We start from the raw sequence: 19,295 nt of genomic DNA, 5'->3' as shown, positions 1-19,295 counted from the left end.
GGGAATTTTTCTTGTCCTTTTAGGTTGTCTGAAGTCCTCTGCTAATGTTCAGCAGGTGCTCTATGAGAGATGTATTGTATTGTAGATGTATTCTTGATGTACTTGTGAGGAGTGGCAAATTCCATGTCCTCCTATTCCACCATCTTGACTCCTCTCCAGTAGCTGTAGTTATTTTTAATACTCTTTTGCTTTAACCTTTATACTGTAGTCGTGTCTAACACACCAACCTATTACAGAATTAGAGTGTTCTAAATCTGCATGCTTACCTTTACCAGTGTATTATATACTTTCATATGTTTTCATTTCACTAATTAGAGTCTTCTCCATTCAGCATTTCTTGCATTGCAGGTCTGGTGGCGATGAAATCCCTCAGCTTACGTTTGTCTGGGAACATCTTTATTTCTCCTTCATATCTGAAGGATAACTTTTCCATATAGAGTATTCTTGGCTGACAGTTTTTTTCTTTCAACATTTTGAATATGTCATTCCACTCTCTCCTGGCACATAGGGTTTCTGCTGAGAAAACTGCTGATAACCTAATGGGGGTTCTTTTGTAGGTCACAATCTTTTTCCTCTGGCTGCTTTTAGGAATTTCTCTTTGATTTTTGACAGGTTCATTGTAATTTATCTTAAGAAGGTCTTTTTGCATTGAGATAATAGGGTGATTAGCATCATGAATTTGGATGTCCCAGTCTTTCCTTGAGTTTGGGAAGTTCTCAGCTATTATATCTTTAATAACTTTTCTGCCTTTTATCCCTCTCTTTTCCTCTGGAACCCCAGTTATTATAATATTTGTATGTTTGATGGAGTCCTGTAGATCACATAGGCTTTCTAAATCACTCTTTTTCATTATTTTTTCTTCGTTATCCTCTGATTTCAAATTTCCTATCCTTTAGCTCATTTAATCTATCTTCCACTCAGTCTACTCTGAGATAGATGCTCTCTATTGCATTTTTCATTTTACTCATTGAATTCTTCAGCTCCAGAATTTCTGTTTGGTTATTTTCCATAATTTATATCTCTTTATTAAATTTCAGATTTTGTTCATGTACTGTTTTCCTGATATTGTTGAATTGTCTTTCTGTGTTTTCTTGCTGCTCTTTTGGTTTCCTCAAAACTGCTATTTTGGGCTTCCCTGTTGGCAGCAGTGGTTGAGAATCTTCCTGCCAATGCAGGGGACACAGGTTTGAGCCCTGGTCTGGGAAGATCCCACATGCTGTGGAGCAACTAGGCCCGTGAGCCACAACTACTGAGCCTGCGCGTCTGGAGCTTGTGCTCCGTGACAGTGAGAGGCCCGTGCACCACGATGAAGAGTGGCCCCTGCTCGCCGCAACTAGAGAAAGCCCACGCACAGAAACGAAGACCCAACACAGCTAAAAATAAATAAATAAATAAACAAACAAAAACCTGCTATTTTGAATTCTTTATCAGCTAGATCCTAAAATTTCATGTCTTTGGTTATTGGTGAATGATTATTACCTTTTTTTTTTTTTTTTGCGGTACGCGGGCCTCTCACTGTTGTGGCCTCTTCCGTTGCGGAGCACAGGCTCCGGACGTGCAGGCTCAGCGGCCATGGCTCACGGGAAATATTGTTCATACGTCCTGTTACATCGGGGGTTTTCTCTGACCTTGTGTGGATATACCTGCTCCATGCTTCTTGCTCCCTCTTGTGGCATAATTATTCTTTTATGTCTTGTCTGGTCTTACAGCTCACCAGGATGTCTGCTAGAAACCTCTCTTTTGTTTTTCAGAAGGTAGCACTACAGTTCAAGTTTTTGGTTTCTCCCTTTCACATAGACCCTGGTCAGGTACTTTGAGAGCACTTCTTTTATTGGAGCTTGCTCTTGCCACTGAACTCAGGAGCACGTATAAGGAGCTGGCCGGAGAGTGGGGGGAGGTGTGAGTCTTGCCCTCTGGGCATTGGGGGTGACTGTGGGACTGGTGAGGGGATCATGGGTGAGGGTTTCCCAGAAGCTCACGGATGGACTTTCCACTGAAGTCTTGAACACAGTCATCAGGAACTATATCCCTTTAATATTGATATTCTTACCTGCTTCTTTCCTGATTTCTTCCCTTCCCCCTTCCCCCAGTCATGGAGGTCCCAGCCTCAAATTTGTTTTGTTTTGTTTTGCTCCAGTAGCATGCTGGAATCTCCCCTCAGCAAGGCTGGAGTTATACAAATTCTCTTTTGTCCTTGGGTGCCTGCTCAAGTCAGTACTCTTCAGGTTTTCCCCAGCCCAACCATGGCCAAGAGGGATTGGGGCAGGTTCACCGGTCCTGCTGATTCCACAGCTCATACAATGGTCTTTCTGCCTATTACTGATGCACAGGTGGATGAGACTCCTCCCAGGTCCCTTGGCATATCTGGATCCCAGAACTCTAACAGAGGGACTTTAGTTCATGGATGGATGCCTAACTAGTTGTTTAAAAGGGGGGACAGAAAGGAATATCTTATGCCACTATGATGCTGACATCACTTGTCCTTGTTATATTCAGAGTTGAGCTCAGTCTCTCTCCCCTATTCCAATAATCTTGACCCCTATTGCAATAGTCTTGAATAAAGTCTTTCTTACCATTTTTGACAAGTGCCAGAATAATTTCTTTTTAATAGTATCTCTCTTCCAACATCTTTCTTGCCTTGTTCCCATTTTTTATGCTATTGTAAATTGAATTTTTCTCTTTTTTTCTTGGATTTTTCATTGCTCATGTATAGAAATACAGTTGGTTTTTGTATTTTGATCTTGTACAATCTTGTTGAACTCATTTAATAGTTCCATATGATTTTATATATATAGGATCATACCATCTGAAAGTAGAGTTTTAATTCTTCCTTTCCAATCTGGATAACTTTCATTTCTTTCTCCTGCCTAATTGCCCTGGCTAGAACCTCTGGTACAGTGTTGAATGAAAGTAGCAAGAGTGGACATCCTTGTCTTATTCCTGATCTTAGGAAGACTTTCACAGTTACGTATGATGTTAGCTGTGGTTCTTTCATAGGTGCCATTTGTCAGGTTCAGGAAGTTCCCTTCTATTTCTTGTTTGTTGAGTTATCATGTAAAGGTGTTGGTTTTTGTCAAGTCCTTTTTTGTATCTATTGAAATGATCATATTGGTTTTTGTCCTTTATTTTATTAAAACATTACAATAATTGACTTTTGAATACTAAATCAACCTTGCATTTCTGAAACAAATGCCACTTCATCATGGTGTATAATCCTTTTTATATATTGCTGGATTCATTTTGCCAGTACTTTACTGAGGACTTCTTATGTCTTTATTCATAAGAGATATTGATCTATTATTTTCTTGTGATACCTTTATCTGGTTTTGATACCAGAGTAATACTGACCTTATAGGATGAGTTGCAAGTATTCCCTCCTCTTCTATTTTTAAAAGAATTTGTAAAAAATTGGTATTAATTCTTCTTGAAATGTTTGGTAGAATTCACCCTTGAAGCCATCTGTGCTTGTGCTTTTCTTTCTGCAAAGTTTAAAAATTACTGATTCAATCTCTTTATTTGTTGTAGCTCTATTCAGATATTCTGTTTCTTCTTGAGTCTGTTTTGGTGGTTTGTGTCTTTCTAGGAATTTATCCATTTCATTTATCTAATATGTTGACATACTCTTGTTCATAGTATTCTCTTAGGATCCCTTTCATTTCTATGAATTCGATAGTTATTATTTTAGTAATTTGAGTATTCTTTTTTTGGTCTGTTTATGCAAATATTTGTCAATTTTGTTGACCTTTTCAAACCTACTTTTGGTTTCATTGATTTTCTCTATTTTTCTTTTATGATCTATATATTTTTTCTGCTCTAATGTTTATTATCTACTTCCCTCTGTTAGCTTTGGATTTAGTTTGCTCTTCTTTTTCCAGTTCCTTAAGATAGAACAATAGGTTATTAATTTGGGATCTTTTGTCTTAGTCAACTTAGAGTACTATAAAAAATTACTATAGACTGGGTGGCTTAAACAACAGAAATTGATTTTCTCACAGTTCTGGAGGCTGGAATTCTAAGGTCAGGGTGCCTGTATGGTTGGGCTCTGATGGGAACTCTCTTCCCAGCTTGCAGATGGCGCCTTATCACTGTGTCCTCACATGGCTGGAAGTAAGACAGGGAGCAAGCTCTCTGGTGTTTCTTCTTATAAGGCCACTAATCCCATCATAAGCCTTCATGGCCTCATCTAAATCTAATGATCTCCCAAAGGCCCCATCTCCAAGTACTATCACATTAGGGGTTAGGGATTCAATATATGAATTTGTGGGGACTCAATTCAGTCTATAACATTTTTCTTCTTTGTAATGTAGGTGTTTGCTGCTATAAATTTCCTTCTATTCACTGCTTTTACTTAATCCCATAAGTTTTCCTTGTTATTGATTTCTAATTTCATTTCATTGTTGAGTGAAGCAGCTGAGCTCCCCCTCCCCAAAGCAAGTTTCTAATTTCTGCTCTTTTTCCTGTGTATGGATCACACTTTCCTGTTTCTTTTCATATCATAACTTTTTTTGAAAATTGGACATTTTCAATAATGTAGCAATTCTGGGTACTGATTCCCAACCCCTAGGGTGTATTGTTTGCTGGTTTACTTGTTTAGTGACTTGGCTGCACCTTTTCTTTGAAGTCTATTTCTCCCACAGTGTGCAGCCTCTAATGTCACCTCTCAGAGGGAACAGCCTTGGGCATGCACACAGTCACCCTGGAATGACACAGCTTTCTTGTTTCTTTTCCTAATCTCCCTATTAAGCCTGCCTCTGTGGTACCTCGCCCAGCTGTTAGCCTCCACTAATTGCAGACTAATTGTTCCATTTTTATTTTTCTGACAGTTTCCCATACATAAAGTCCTCCAGTGATCTGATTAGATTTGGGTTCCCTTGTGTTTGAGGCCAGTCTTAGGTATTTGTTCGGACCTCAGGAGGGTTCTTCTTAGCTGACTCTTCCCCCAGGTACTCTGTTAAACTTCTAGCTGTCACATGGTTTAGCTTGTTATTCTCATGAAGCTCCCAGCTTCCTGTAACTGCTCATCTCTCAAATCTCCATTGTTTTTGACAGCACCCTTAGGCTTGAACTTCCCCATACTCTGTTCCAAATAAAGTCTGTTCTCTTAGGAAAGCTCTCTGTTCTTAAGTCCTGCCTTTCCCCCTGGGAACAATCTATGAACCACTGTTCTGGAGCTATGGATAGGGACAGTGGACTGCTTCTCTTGGAGCGACACCCTTGCCCTACCAGTGGAGTGCTGGGTAACCCTGGTTTTCTTGGCTTGCCTCTCCCAGTATGGAACCTCTACTCTATGAGTTACGTCAGGGCAGGGGCACTCAGAGCCCACTATTCTTGGCCTCCACCTGCGGTAGAGCTTCTGCCCTGTGCATGGGGGCTAGGTAGATGGAGGAAGCCTCACACCTACCAGTCATGCCATGCTAGAATAGAGCTTCTGCCTTATGGACCTGGGGATGGGGTGAGGTAGGAGGAGAAATGCTGATGAGTTGCTCCTCCTGGGGGCAAAGCATAGCCTTTGAATGGGACCTGAGGGGAAAGAGCGCTCCCAGGCTTTATTTGCCAGGAGTAGAGCTTCCATCTCACTGAACTGAAGCATGGAGTAGATCATGTCTCAAATACCATAGACTCTCACTTTTCTTACTAAGAATTCATTGATTTTCTTGTGTAAATGTTTCTTCATTTGCTGTATGCCCTTAGGACATTCACAGTTTTCAGAGACTTTAACTTGTTTTTGTTTGTTTTTATAATTTTTACCAGTTATGGTGGTTTTATTGGAGAGAGGCTCTGTGGAGCTCCTCACACTGCAGTTCTGGAAATGTCCAACTCTCATTTATTTTGAAGGTTCTTTTTTGGTTTTTACTCTCAGATCATACCCTTAATTCAGGTGTTTGCAAACTACAGCCCTTGGATCAAATCTGGCCTCTTTTTCTAAATAAAGTTTCATTGGAACACAGTCATGCCCATTCGTTTATTGTTTATGGCTGACAGAGTTCAGTAATTGCAATTGAGACCATTTGGCCCACAAAGCCTAAAATATTTAGTGTCTGGCCCTTTACAAAAAAACTGACAACACCTACTTTAGTTGATAAGCTTTACTAAAGTCTTTCATTACTTAAAGATATAAGTGCTTCCATAGTAAATATGAGTTGTCAAGAATACCAACAATAATTAAAATCAGATTTGGCTTAAAGGCAAAATTAGTAGATTTGTAATATAAACATGATATTTTTTGTTTTTCCAACATTTTCAGATCTGGTAGCTCAGCGAGGCGAAAGATTGGAATTATTGATAGATAAAACAGAAAATCTCGTGGATTCGGTAAGTATGGGGTATGGTAATATTTTTCCAGGGTGTAAACTAGAGAAACCGTGGTTGATGGCTAATATAATAGGGAAATGTCTTAAATTCAATACTTTAGTGGGGTTTTTTTCCCATTCTAACCCCCATTATGTGACTACATTGTGATCATGAGGGTATCAATGAGGCATAGAAAAAAGCCATAACCAATTAATAGCCATTAAGGAAGCTTTCATTTGGAAAACATACTCAATATAAAGAAACAATTTTTTAAAGCTTTGGATTGATGCCTACATAATTTAGCACCTTAGCTACATATACCAGTTTGTTCTCTGTATATTCGTAAAACACAAAACAAAAGTGCGGGCCAGTTGTGACCCATTGTGGATCCTAAAAATCAGACAGTTCAGTCACTTTCTTGCTTACCGTGACAGCTTGAGTTTTTCTTGTATTAAGCAAGAGGCAGAGATTGATAGGGAAGGATGTGTCCCTGTAACCTACTTATGCTACAATTACGTGTGTCTCTGCATTTTCCATCTGGTTGGTGGATGAAAGTTTTCAGGGAAGATGATACATATACAGTGAATAGAAGGAGGGCAGAGATCAGTTACAATTTGGGTCTATACAATTACAAATTTACATGAAGAGTAGAAATTTACCCCTTGAAACAGATATCAGTGAGTGATCTTGTTCATTCTTCCTGACAGGTAGATTGTAGTGGTTAAGAGCACAAGCTCTAGAGTCTGGTTGCCTGGGATTGAATCCCAGCTCTGTCACTCACTAGTTGTGTGACCTTAGGCAAGTTACTTAAACTCTCTATGCCTCAGTCATCATCATCTGTAAAATGAAGATGAATCTTCTTCATAGTGTTTTGAGGGTTAAAGCACACAATGCATGCAAAATCCCTAACACAGTGTCTGATACATAGTAAGAGCTATTTAAAGGTTTATTGTTATTGTTAGTTTTACAGAGACATCTATTAACGGTAGGTCTTAGGAGGATAATAGTTTTTTCACCAAAGTACATGGAAATTGGAGGAAGAGTGGCACCATACAGGAAGTTAAGACACCAGGGTTCTATAATGGCTCACTTTGTAAACTGTTGCTGGGGACAAAGAGAGACAGGTGTCTGATTGTAGATCTGATGACAAGTTTTTTTGTACTTCCAGTCTATCTCTTAGGTATCCTTAGTCCCTGAAGATGACCTTATTTAGCTGGAGTGGCCTGTGTTTGACCAGTACTAGTATAGTCTGCACTTTCCAAAAAAAGCTTTCTTAATTTTGTTGACTACATCACCCAGATTAACAAAAGGTACTCATTAACTGCTGCCTCTTTTTATGGAGGAATAACAAATACAATAACGTGCAGTAAATGTACTACTTTTAATAAGTGTGCAGCTCAGTTATTTTTTTACATATGTTTATACCCATGTAACCACCACCTAGGTCAAGATATAAAACACTATCAGCACCTCAGAAGGCAGCCTCAAGCCCCTTCCAGTTAATAATCCCCAACAGAAGTAACTTTTCTGACTTATGTCACCCTAGATAATGTTTTTCCCATTCTTAAAATGTATAGAAAAATGGAAACGTATGTTATATATTTGCATCTGTCCCCTTTCACTCACCAGTATGCCTATGAGATTCATCCATGTTGTTGAATGTAGTAATAATTTATTATTTTTTATTGTTTTGTACTACATATTCCATTGTATAAGTCTACCTACCACTATTTATCCATCCTCCTCTGTGGGGCTTTAATTCTGGATTCTCTATTTTGTTACATTGTTCTCTTTGTCTGTCTTTATGCCAGTACCACACTGTATTGCTAACTGTAGCTTTATAGAATTCCCTAAGTCCTTCACTCTGTTCTTCACCAGGACTGTCTTCACCATTTTAGGTCCTTTGCATTTCCGTTTGTGTTTCAGAATAAGCTTGTTATTTTCCATCCTTAAAAAAAATTTGTATCTTTGATTGTGATTGCATTTAACTGATAGGTCAACTTAAGGAGAATTGGTAATCTTGACAGCATTGAGTCTTCCTATCCATAAACTTGACATATGTCTGCTTTTGCATAGGATTTCTTTAATTTTTCTCACCAGTGCTTTTTAGTTTTTGGTGTACAAGTCTTGCACATATTTTGTGAAATATACCTTTGAGAATTTCATGCTTTTGCATTCTATTTTAAATTTTGTTTTCCAATATTTATTGCTAATTATATAGAAATGAAATTAATTTTTGTATATTGACCTGGTTTGTATCCTTCAACTTTCCAAAATTCACTTATTAGTTCTATGAGCTTTTTTGTAGGTGCTTACATTTTATTTCTTTTCCTTGTATTATTGCACTGGCTAGAACCTTCTACACAATAGTGAAGACAAGTTGTGACTGGACATTCTGGAATGAAGCACATCTTATGGGGAAAAATTCAATATTTTCACAATTATGTTGTTAGCTGTAGATTTTTTAATAGGTACCCTTTATCAGGTGAAAGAAGTTCCTTCAATTCCTCATTTCAGAGTTTTATTCATGAATTTTATCAAATATTTTTTCTCTATATATTGAGAAGATTATATGGTTTTTCTCCTTTAATCAGTTAATATGACTGAACCTAACTTACTAAACTAATATTTATTTCTGAATGTTAAACTAACCTTGCATTCCTGCAAGATCATGATACAGTATCCTTTTTATATAATACCTTACTGGATTTGCTATTGGTTTATTCAGAAATTTTGTATCTGTGTTCATGAGGGATGTTAGTCTATAATTTATTTTTCTTTTTGGGCTTTGGTATCAGGGATATACTGGCCCCATCAAACAGGTTGGGAAGTGTTACCTCTCTCTCTCTATCCTCCAAAAGAGTTTAGGTAGTATCGATATTATTTGCTTCTTTGCTGTTTGGAAGGATTCACCAGTGAAGCAGTCTCAGCCTGGAGTTTTTCTTTGTGGGAAGGTTTTAAATCTACCATTTTACTATTTGTTTCCTTTTTTTTTTTTACCATCTGTTCTTTGTTCCCTTCACTCTCTTTTTCTGCCTTCTGTTCCATTAATGAGTATGTCTTAAATTCCATTTTTATTCTGTTTTGTTATTTTGTGATTGCTTTAAGGTTTACAGTATAAGGCTTTAACTTATCATAGTCTACCTCCAAGTGGTATTATCCCACTTCACAAATAGTATGAGAACCTTATAATAGTATACCTCCAATTTTTACCTGGCCTTGGTGCTATTTTTGTCATACTTTTATACACACATATAACCTTCAAAAGAGATTTAAATAATAAGAAAAACATCTTTTCTATTTATCCATGTAGTTAATATTTCTCGTAACTCTTCATTCTTTTGTGTAGATCCAGATTTCCATCTGGTGACATTTTCTTTCTGCCTGTAGGATGTCTTTTAACATTTCTTGTAGTGTAGGTCTGCTAGTAATGAATTCTTTCAGTATTTGTATATCAGAAAAGTCTTTATTTCACTTCCTTTTCTTACAGATATTTTCACAGAATAGAATTCTATATTATTTTTTTCTTTCAATATTTGAAAGATGTTTCATCACTGTCTTTTATCTTCTTTCTGACAAAAATTCCACTGTTGTTTTTACGTATATAATTTGTCTTTTTTTCCTCTGGGTGCTTATAAGATTTTTCTATCATTGGTTTTAAGAAATTTGATTATAATATACTTTGGTGTAGTTTTCTTTATGTTTCTTCAGCTCTGGGTTTGTTGAACTGTGGGTTTGTAGTTTTTATCAAATTATGAAAACAGTCAGCTGTTATTTCTTCAAATATTTTTCTGTCCTTCTTTCCTTCTAGGACTCCAGTTATGTGTACATTAAAGCACTTGAAGTTGTCCCACAACTCACTGATGCTCTGTTCGTTTTTTTCAGTCTTTTTTCTTTCTGTGTTTCATTTAGGATAGTTTCTATTACAGTGTCTTCAAGTTTACTTATCTTTTTATGCTGCAGTTTGTAATCTGTTACTCCCATTTTGTGTATTTTTCATGTCTACAAGTTTGATTTTGATCTTTTTTATGTCTTTCATGTGTCTCCTTAACATTTGCATGCTTTCCTCTACATTGCTTAATATATAAAGTATATTTATAATTGAAATGTTTATTCCACTTACATGTAATATAAATATTGATAGAGTTGAGTTTAAGTAAGCTATGTTGCTCTTTGGTTTTTATTTGCTCTGTCCTCTTTGTTCCTCTTTTTTATTTTGTTTATTCAAATGTTTAAAAAATTGCTTCATTTTATCACCTCTTGGTTTTTCTAACAACCTTATTTAATTATTTATTTATTGATCAATAAATCACAGACCATACAGTTGACCCATTTAAAGTGTACAGTTCAATGGGTTTTGGCATATTACATTATAATTTTTAATTGTGGTGAAATATATACATATAATAAATTTGCCATTTTAACCATTTTAGTGTATAATTCAGTGACATTAATTACATTCATAGTGTTGTGCAGCCATCATCACTATCTATGTCCAAAACTTTGTCATTATGCCAAACAAATTCTGTAACTGTTAACCAATAAGTTCCCATTCCCACTCCCCCCAGCCCCTGGTAACCTCTTATCTACTTTCTGTCTCTATGAATTTGCCTATTCTAGAGATCTATAATTGGAATCCTACAATAATTTGTCCTTTTGTGTCTGGCTTAATTCACTTTGCATCATATTTTCAAGTTTCATCCATGTTGTAGCATGTGTCAGGACTTCATTTCTTTTTATGGCTGAATAATATTCCATTATAGGGATATACCACATTTTATTTATCCATTCATCTGTTGATGGACCACTGAGTTATTTCCATCTTTGGGCGCTTGTGAATAATTCTGCTATGAACATTGGCATACAAGTATCCATTCAAGTCCCTGCTTTTAGTTCCTTTGGGCATTTACCTAGGAGTGGAATTACTGGGTCATATGGTAATCCTATGTTTAGCTTTTTGAGGGACTACCAAACATTTTTTCATAACTGCCACACCATTTTACATTCCCAACATGTGCAAGGATACCAGTTTTTCCACATCTTCACCAGCACTTGTTATTTTCCGTATTTTTCTTATAGCCATCCTGGTGGGTATGAAGTGGTATGTCATTGTGGTTTTGATTTTCATTTCCCTAAGGACTAATGATGTTGATCATCTTTCCGTGTGCTTATTGACAATTTGTATATCTTCTTGGGAGAAATTATTCAAGTCCTTTGCCCATTTTTAGTGCATCATCAGCTGCTAGTGAAACCATCTACATGAAGTGGAGAGGCCATCAGGCTGGTCAGCTTGCCCTTGTCATTCTCACAGGGGTTTTTATATCTTTTTGTTCTTTTCTACTTACATCCACCCCCACCCATCCCCAAGGGAAGCTTTGGTAAGGTGTAACAATTGTTCTTTATAGTTGAACTGGTTTTAAACAGGTGATATATCAGTGTTCAAATACTGACCTGAGGATTGTGGAGAAATCTTCACCCCAACCTGTTGAATCACATAACTGTATTTAGGTTTATTAGTTTCATTGCTCACTACTTTTTCTTATTCATATTATCTTCCTCCTTCTTGGAGTCTTTATTGTGACTTAGTTTGTGAGTAATTGAAAAGAGTTTGGGCAACTGAGAAGTTCACCAACTATGTACAATTTAGAGGGCACAGTCCCCAAGCCTCCCTCAATTCTGACACCAGCTGCAAGTTTGTTCATTCCCCAAACCATTCTAAGGTTTGATAACTCACTAGAAGGACTCACAGAACTCTATGAAAGCTATTATAGTTATGGTTTTTACAGGCAAAGGTTACAGATTAAGCTCAGCCAAAAGAAGCAGCACATGGGGTGGAGTTGGAGAGGTAACAAACCCACAGTTTCTGTTGTTCTCTCCCCATGGGCTCATTACTCTCCCAGCATAGATGTGTGATGACATTGTCAACAAAGAATTAATCAGTCCATCTAAGAAAGAAATGGAAAATTTTATTTGAGCCAAATTTGAGAATTATAACCAGGGAAGAGAATCTCAGAAAGCTCAGAGAACTGTTCCGCCTGTTAGAAGTCAAGTCACAGTTCTATAAGGCTTTTGAGACAGAGGACTGGACATTAAATGACATATTATTGACACTTACATTATTGGAAGCATGAAGATGAAAAGGCTTTTCTGCTATCACGAAGAACTACTTCTAGTGCTCAACATCACATGCATTGCTGTGGTGGAGAAGAAAAAGGAGGGAATCCTTTCCAGTGGGCTCATACTGCTTACCATATATGTGGCAGAGTCCTGCTTTGTGGAACTAGTGATTATGAATGGCCAGTCTCTATCTGTGGAGAGGGAAGGGGTAAAAACCATTGAAACAGAATTTAATGAAAGTAAAAGTTTCGCAGGTATTATTGCAAATCAATCATGTAGTCAATGCCAGGGATCAGACAATTCATGCTTTTTTTTTTTCTAGTCTGTCACCTTCAAAACAACCAGCAGAAATCTTGCCCGAGCCATGTGTATGAAGAATCTCAAGCTCACTATCATCATCATCATCATATCAGTCGTAAGTTTTTGTCCTTTTAATATATGATTTTATTTTTCAATCTCTAAGAAATTAGGTGCTGGAATTCTTTCTCAGTGATTAGCACTCTGAAAAAAAATGATTAGCACTCTGAAATGAGCTACATATAAATTTTAATGGTGAAACACATGACCAGGGATTAGCTTTCCTATGAAGTTACTGTGTCATAGCATCCCTACTTAAACCCTATTTCCCTACTGAGAATTCTTATATGTAAGTAGTCGTTTAAGGCATTCCAGATATTCCTGATTATTTAATGGTTTTCTCACTGCTGAAATGGGACTCTTTTAAACTTGCATTTTCCAATTGAGTGAATATTTTCTAATTATATTTCTGTTTTCTAGTTAATTCTGTTTTCTGTTCCTTTGTTTCTGTTTTCTCTTTTCTAATTCATCTGTTTTGTTTCTGGCAACCTTGCATAATTTTTAGTAGTTGTAATAGTTTGTCAGTTGATTCTTCTGTGTGCTGTAGATCAGGAGTCAGCAAACTTTCTGTGAGGTCCAAATAGTAAATATTTTAGGCCTTGCAGTTCACATACAGTCTCTGTCACATATTATTTTTTTAAACAACTGTTGAAAAATATAAAAACCATTCTTAGCTCACAAGCAATGGCTGTAGTTTGTTGACTCCCGCTATAGATAAATTATGATACTGTCTATTAATAATCTTAACCTCATCATTTATTTATACACACACACACACACACACGCACACACACACATTTCATTTACAAGCGGTGCTGAATAATTGTGGTATCAGTAGGAATCTTTATTTAGTTCCTGGTTTTAATTGGAATGCTTCTAATATTTATGAGTGATATTTACTATGAATTCTTGTCACTTTTATTGTGAAGTTAAAGAACATTTTATTTCTAGAGTGCTAAAAGTTTTTTTTAAGAAATGGTATTTCTCTACCCAATGAATTGATAATATAACAACATTTAATAATATATTGAATGACATTAATGAAAGCACTAATAATTAACTATTCTTTCATTTCTGGGATAAGTACTAAGAGGTCATTATGTAGTATTCCTTTTTTTTTTTTTTTTTTTTTTGTGGTACGCGGGCCTCTCACTGTTGTGGCCTCTCCCGTTGCGGAGCACAGGCTCCAGACGCGCAGGCTCAGCGGCCATGGCCCACGGGCCCAGCCGCTCCGCGGCATGTGGGATCTTCCCAGACCGGGGCACAAACCCGTGTCCCCTGCATCGGCAGGCGGACTCTCAACCACTGCGCCACCAGGGAAGCCTGTAGTATTCTTTTAATGCATGGTGAGTTCAGTTTCCTAATACTTACTTACTTACCCTTGTCTATAAATATAAAGTAGTCTAGGGACTTCCCTGGTGGTCCAGTGGTTAAGACTTTGCCTTCCAATGCAGCAGGTGCAGGTTCAATCCCTGGTTGGGGAACTAAGATCCCACATGCCTCGTGGCCAAAAAATCCAAAACACAAAACGGAAGCAATATTGTAACAAATTCAATAAAGACTTTAAAAATGGTCCACATCAATATAAACAAAAAAAAATGTAGTCTGTATGCTGTCCTCCTTTTGGAACCCCAATATAAAAAGATATTGGACCTCTTTGAACTATCCTGCATGTCTGGTAACCTTTTTAATATGTTTAAACTCCTTTTTGCAACACATTCTGGGTGAATCATTCAGCTAACTCTTCCAGCTCTGTTCATTCTGCTATCCAGTTCTTCTTTTTAAAAATTAATTTTTAAATCTTTATTTTTTAAAGCCATGCTTTAAATTTCTAAGAACTTTTATTATTCTTATTTTAACATTTTTTTTTCATAGAAGTTGTACTTGTTAACAAATATACTCTCTCCTTGAATTTGTCTGGATATATATTCAGAGATATATCATAGGGAATTCGTTTCTGCAAGGGCAAGAGCTGGCTAGGCAAGTCCAAAATCCACAGAGCAGGCTGTCAGGAAGGGCTGGCTGGACCTGAGGGGCAGGAGCAAACCTGTATATACAGGCAGAATATCTTCTTCAAGGAAACCTTGGCTCCACTCTTAAGGCCTTTTAACTGCTTGGATCAGGCTTATTCAGATTATGTAGGATAATCTGCCTTACTTAAAGTCAACTGATTTATGAGCTTTAATCACATCTACAAAATACAGCAACACCTTGATTAGTGTTTGATTGGATACCAGTGCAGTGTAGCCTCCCCAAGTTGACACACAAAACTGACCTCACAGAAATGTAGTTAGTTATGTTTATACGTAATGGGTGTATTTTTAAAATTTTATTTCTAATATGGTTAAGTGTTGATAGTTATAACCCACCTCTAAACAAGAGGTCTTTGGAGTCCTCACTAATTTTTAAGAGTGTAAAGAAGTCCTGAACCAAAAGCTTGAGAGCTGCTGCTCTAAGGAGTGGGGGAGGGATCCTTTGCTTTGGGGGTAGTTTGTGTCTGGGCAAAGCAGCATTTCCTCCTCATCCTTTTTTCATTTACAGATGCCCAAAGTTAACTCCTAGCAGATATCTCTGACTCAGCTCCACTTCTCCTTGACCCCTATTGAAGGTCTTCCACCTTAGACAGCTGGACTTGCCTAACAGAGAAGGGCAGCTATAGCTCTATTAATGTTGTACTGGAAATTGTGCCTTGATTGTTCCCTTGTTCAGGATCCTCAGGTGGCACATTCTTGGCTTCTCAGCTTAGCTTCTTCCTCCTTCTTTGGTCTAGGAATTTAGATTGATTTATAAAGGTAGATTATTATTAAATTCAGATTATATTTATTGATTACTTACTACATGCAGAGTACTTTGCCAACTTGCCAACCCTTTACCAGAAGGTGTTGTCACCTAACATATTGTACTTCAGCTTTAAAAATCCTTATATTTTAGCCGTGGCAAAGAGTCAACTTTCTATCAAATTGGAATATCTGTGTTTATGTGAATATGTTGAGTAGTTTAGCCTATTTATTAATAACCAGAATTTTCTATAACCCCTACCCCCAACATTTATAGAGAAGTAAGGAAAAACACTTTGCTGACTTTAGGTAGGGAGCATGTAATTCATAATATATTTTTTTCTAAGTGTGTGAGTAATGAAATCAGTCACTTAAAGATCTTAGAAAGTTGCAATTTAAATCAGAACAAAATGACTGATTTAATGCGAACCTAAATTTTACAATGAATCTATTTTTGGAATGTAGTAATCTGAGCAAGCATATGCCATGCAGAATATCATAATTTAAAATTATAATACCATAATTAAAAAGCTAATACCTCTTTTTTGTTTTTTCAATTTTTAAAGCTTTTTAAAATTGAGATACTTAAAGGAAAATGCACATATCTTAAGCATACAGTTCAATGACAGATTCACACATTTGTGTAACCCATACTTTTATCAAGATACAGAGTGTTTTCATCCCCAGAAAGACGGTTCATGTCCTTTCTCAGTCAACCCCCACCCCCAGCTGAGTGGCTACCATTGTTCTGATTTCTTTTGCTGTGGACAACTTTTGCCTCTTCTAGGACTTCACGTAACAGAATCATACAGTGTATCCTGTTTTTGAGTCCTAAAACGCTAGTACATCTTTATTAGGACTAGTATTTTTGCTGTGTTACTTATAATTGGGTAATTATAATTATCATTGTAATCCACTGAAAGGTTCATGGCAACATTTTTGCTCATAGGTGATATAGATGTAGAGTCTACTCATGCTTTTTAATATTTTTAATCATCCTGATAATGAAAAATTAATCCATGTGCAAAAACCTAAAAATATACTTAATTATAAAATCATACTTAAGGGAATCATGCTAATCTGTGATCTTTATGACAATGATGTTATCAGTAGAGTTGCTTATATAATTCCATTCTGCCTACTTCCCAGTGAAGAGAAACAACCCCACTGCTTTCCCTACCAGAAAAGAAAACAGTGGAATTCAAGTGGATGTGGGTTATATCAAAAAAGATCATTTTAATTCCACTTCTGTGTTTGAAAATACTTGATTAGTATATTGTATTATTACACAACTCCTACTCTAATGGAACCAATATTTGTTCATCAGTCTTTATATATTATTTAGGAGCCTATGATGGATTCAAGAAAATAAAATTGCCTTCTCTGCCCCTCCCCAGGTATTCATCTATATTATTGTGTCACCACTCTGTGGTGGATTTACATGGCCAAGCTGTGTGAAGAAATAAAAAAGTTATCATTAACCAAGGATACGAGAGAACAAAGAGTTAAAAGCAATCCGTGTGATTCAAGCCTTTTAATACTGACAGATGGTGTCTGCCAGTCTCTTCAACCCTCTTCTTTCTCTTTTTTTAATATTCTTCTATGCCTCCAGATTTATCTTTGTCCTATCAACCAGTTTATTCCAGTGCACTTCAGACTGAACCATTTTTTGCAGCAGTAGCCTTAAAAAGGCATTTTGTTTCTTTGGTTTGTTAACTAGTGTCATCTACTTATAGATACATTTTTGTCTATAACTGCACAAAGCTATCACCAAGGTAGAAACCACCTGTCTTATGAGCTGTCTACTGAAATGATGGATGACCTTTGTGCACACAAAAGTTTAAGAGACAGTATTGCTAACATCTCGTCTTAATGTCTTTTGATTTTGAAGGGTTTTAAGTGCTTGAAAATAAAATACATGGAAAATTGTTGTTATTTGGGGAATTGTAATTAATTGTTGGTGTTTCTAGGAGCCCAAGCAGGTAAAGTATTAAACATTTTATCTCAGTCAGATGGGGAACGTTTTGCTAGCCTGTTAGAAGCAAACAGAATTATCCTTGTCTGCCTATTATTAACTTTTAGGAAGAAAGTTTTGATCATTCACAAACCTCACAGAGCTTGATAGTCTCTGTTTCTCCATTGCAGTTGATTTGAGAAGACGGTGGTTTAAATATTGTTGAAGGTTGTGGTTTTTTACATATTCCTTTTTCTTTGGTGGGTATTTAGGGCAATTGTGTAGATAATAGAATGGGTAGTGGAGGGAGTGGGGAGACACATTCCTCTGGCTCACCAAAGAAAAGGAAGAGAACCACAGTGGAAAAGCCCAAACTGAATATAGTCAGCAATCAACTCCAGGGTTTGGGTTTGACTGGTGTTGAATAGTAGTTTGAGCATCCTTTGTGGTTTAGTAAGTTCTTTAATCTGCCTAGTTTTGAAGAATTCTTTTGGGAAACTTGAGAGTAGACAGTATGATACATAGAAACAGTACAAGACATTTTAGCTAACATCCATGTAACTGCAGTGTGAAATAACTGGAGTATAATCATACTGCTTTGGCTACTCTGGCATCTGTTAGCTAGTGTGTACTTTTGGTGTGTATCTGAAAGGACAGCATTTGCTGCTGTAGATCTAATTGCATTTATTTATCAATAAATGCCAGTAAATGGAAATTATATTACATTTGACTATTTTCCCAATGAAAGAACAAATTGGTCTGTAAAACCTAGTCACCTTTTTAGCCTAATCATGTGCCTTGAATATTTATGTGTCACATAATCTGGCACCTGCTACCTGTTCTTCCATCTATATCTTTCAATTCATGCTGATTCGTTTATTTGACATATTTTCAACCCCTTGGGACTCTTTTCCTGGTGAACATGTATAGTGAAAATGTTTTTTCAGTCCTCTTTATCAACACTAATGCCTTTTAATTACATCAGCATTTCCTATTGGAAAACACATTTGTTCCATGAAAACATTTGGCATTCCTTAATAATAACTTCCAAATGTCTTTAATCCAAAGAAAAAGACTTAAAGCTTATTTCCCTTTCTTATACACACCTGAATAAAAATGATGTGCATGTTTTAGGGATAAATTACTTAACCATCCCTTGATCTATTTATGTATAAGAATGCTTTTTAAAGCACATATCTTGTTTTAAATGATGCACAAACTGAAGGCATTAATAAAATTTAAGAGTAATACAATGAGTTGCTTGTTTTAGAGTTTCTTCCTGCAGTCTGATTTCTTCTGATGACATTTTACTATAGTTTACAGAACAAAAGTATTTTACTTATGCTGAAAATACATTTAAAAGTGTGACCTGGAGCCTTACAGTAAAGAGCTATAGCACTGTCTCAGGTGTAAAAAATTTCTTCAAAACCAAAAGACACAAAAGAAGTTAAAAAAGTATGTAGGGCATACCAAAAACAATGAAAGATCATGAAATGACCACACAGCCTCTACAGCCATCATCCTGAGACCATGGTTGAGACAGAACAGGAAAAGAACCCCAGGGATTGTAATCCAGTTCAACACAACTGACTGGTTCTGAAATAGATGGCTCAAAGGAAGGCATTTGAGGGTGAGAGAGAATAATTTGTTGGAGCAAAACAGGTTTGGGTAAAGAAAAAAAGAAATAAGAGTGGCAAAGATGAAATGTACAAAAACTGGGCCACAACGAAACAATAATCTGTCACTTTGGGCCTTTGAACCTAGGTAACTGAAGTCAAGAATGGTAGAATATGTTTCTG

The 19,295-nt window shown here is 36.6% G+C and overlaps 1 protein-coding gene across 1 annotated transcript in view; it reads left to right on the top strand.

Moving 5' to 3' along the window:
- Nucleotides 1–18,752, top strand: part of VAMP7 (vesicle associated membrane protein 7) — a 65,929-nt gene extending 47,177 nt beyond the window's left edge. Inside the window, exons 6-8 of the mRNA XM_004324820.4 lie at nucleotides 6,245–6,312; nucleotides 12,731–12,823; nucleotides 16,940–18,752. Coding sequence (XP_004324868.1) covers nucleotides 6,245–6,312; nucleotides 12,731–12,823; nucleotides 16,940–17,008 — 230 coding nt within the window. The 3' untranslated portion in view covers nucleotides 17,009–18,752. The remainder of the gene's footprint in view (nucleotides 1–6,244; nucleotides 6,313–12,730; nucleotides 12,824–16,939) is intronic.
- The last annotated feature ends 543 nt before the right edge of the window (nucleotides 18,753–19,295 follow it).

This window comes from Tursiops truncatus, chromosome X (assembly GCF_011762595.2).
Source record: "Tursiops truncatus isolate mTurTru1 chromosome X, mTurTru1.mat.Y, whole genome shotgun sequence".
In the NCBI taxonomy this organism is placed as follows: Eukaryota; Metazoa; Chordata; class Mammalia; order Artiodactyla; family Delphinidae; genus Tursiops; species Tursiops truncatus.
This window is presented reverse-complemented; position numbering and strand designations above follow the sequence as displayed.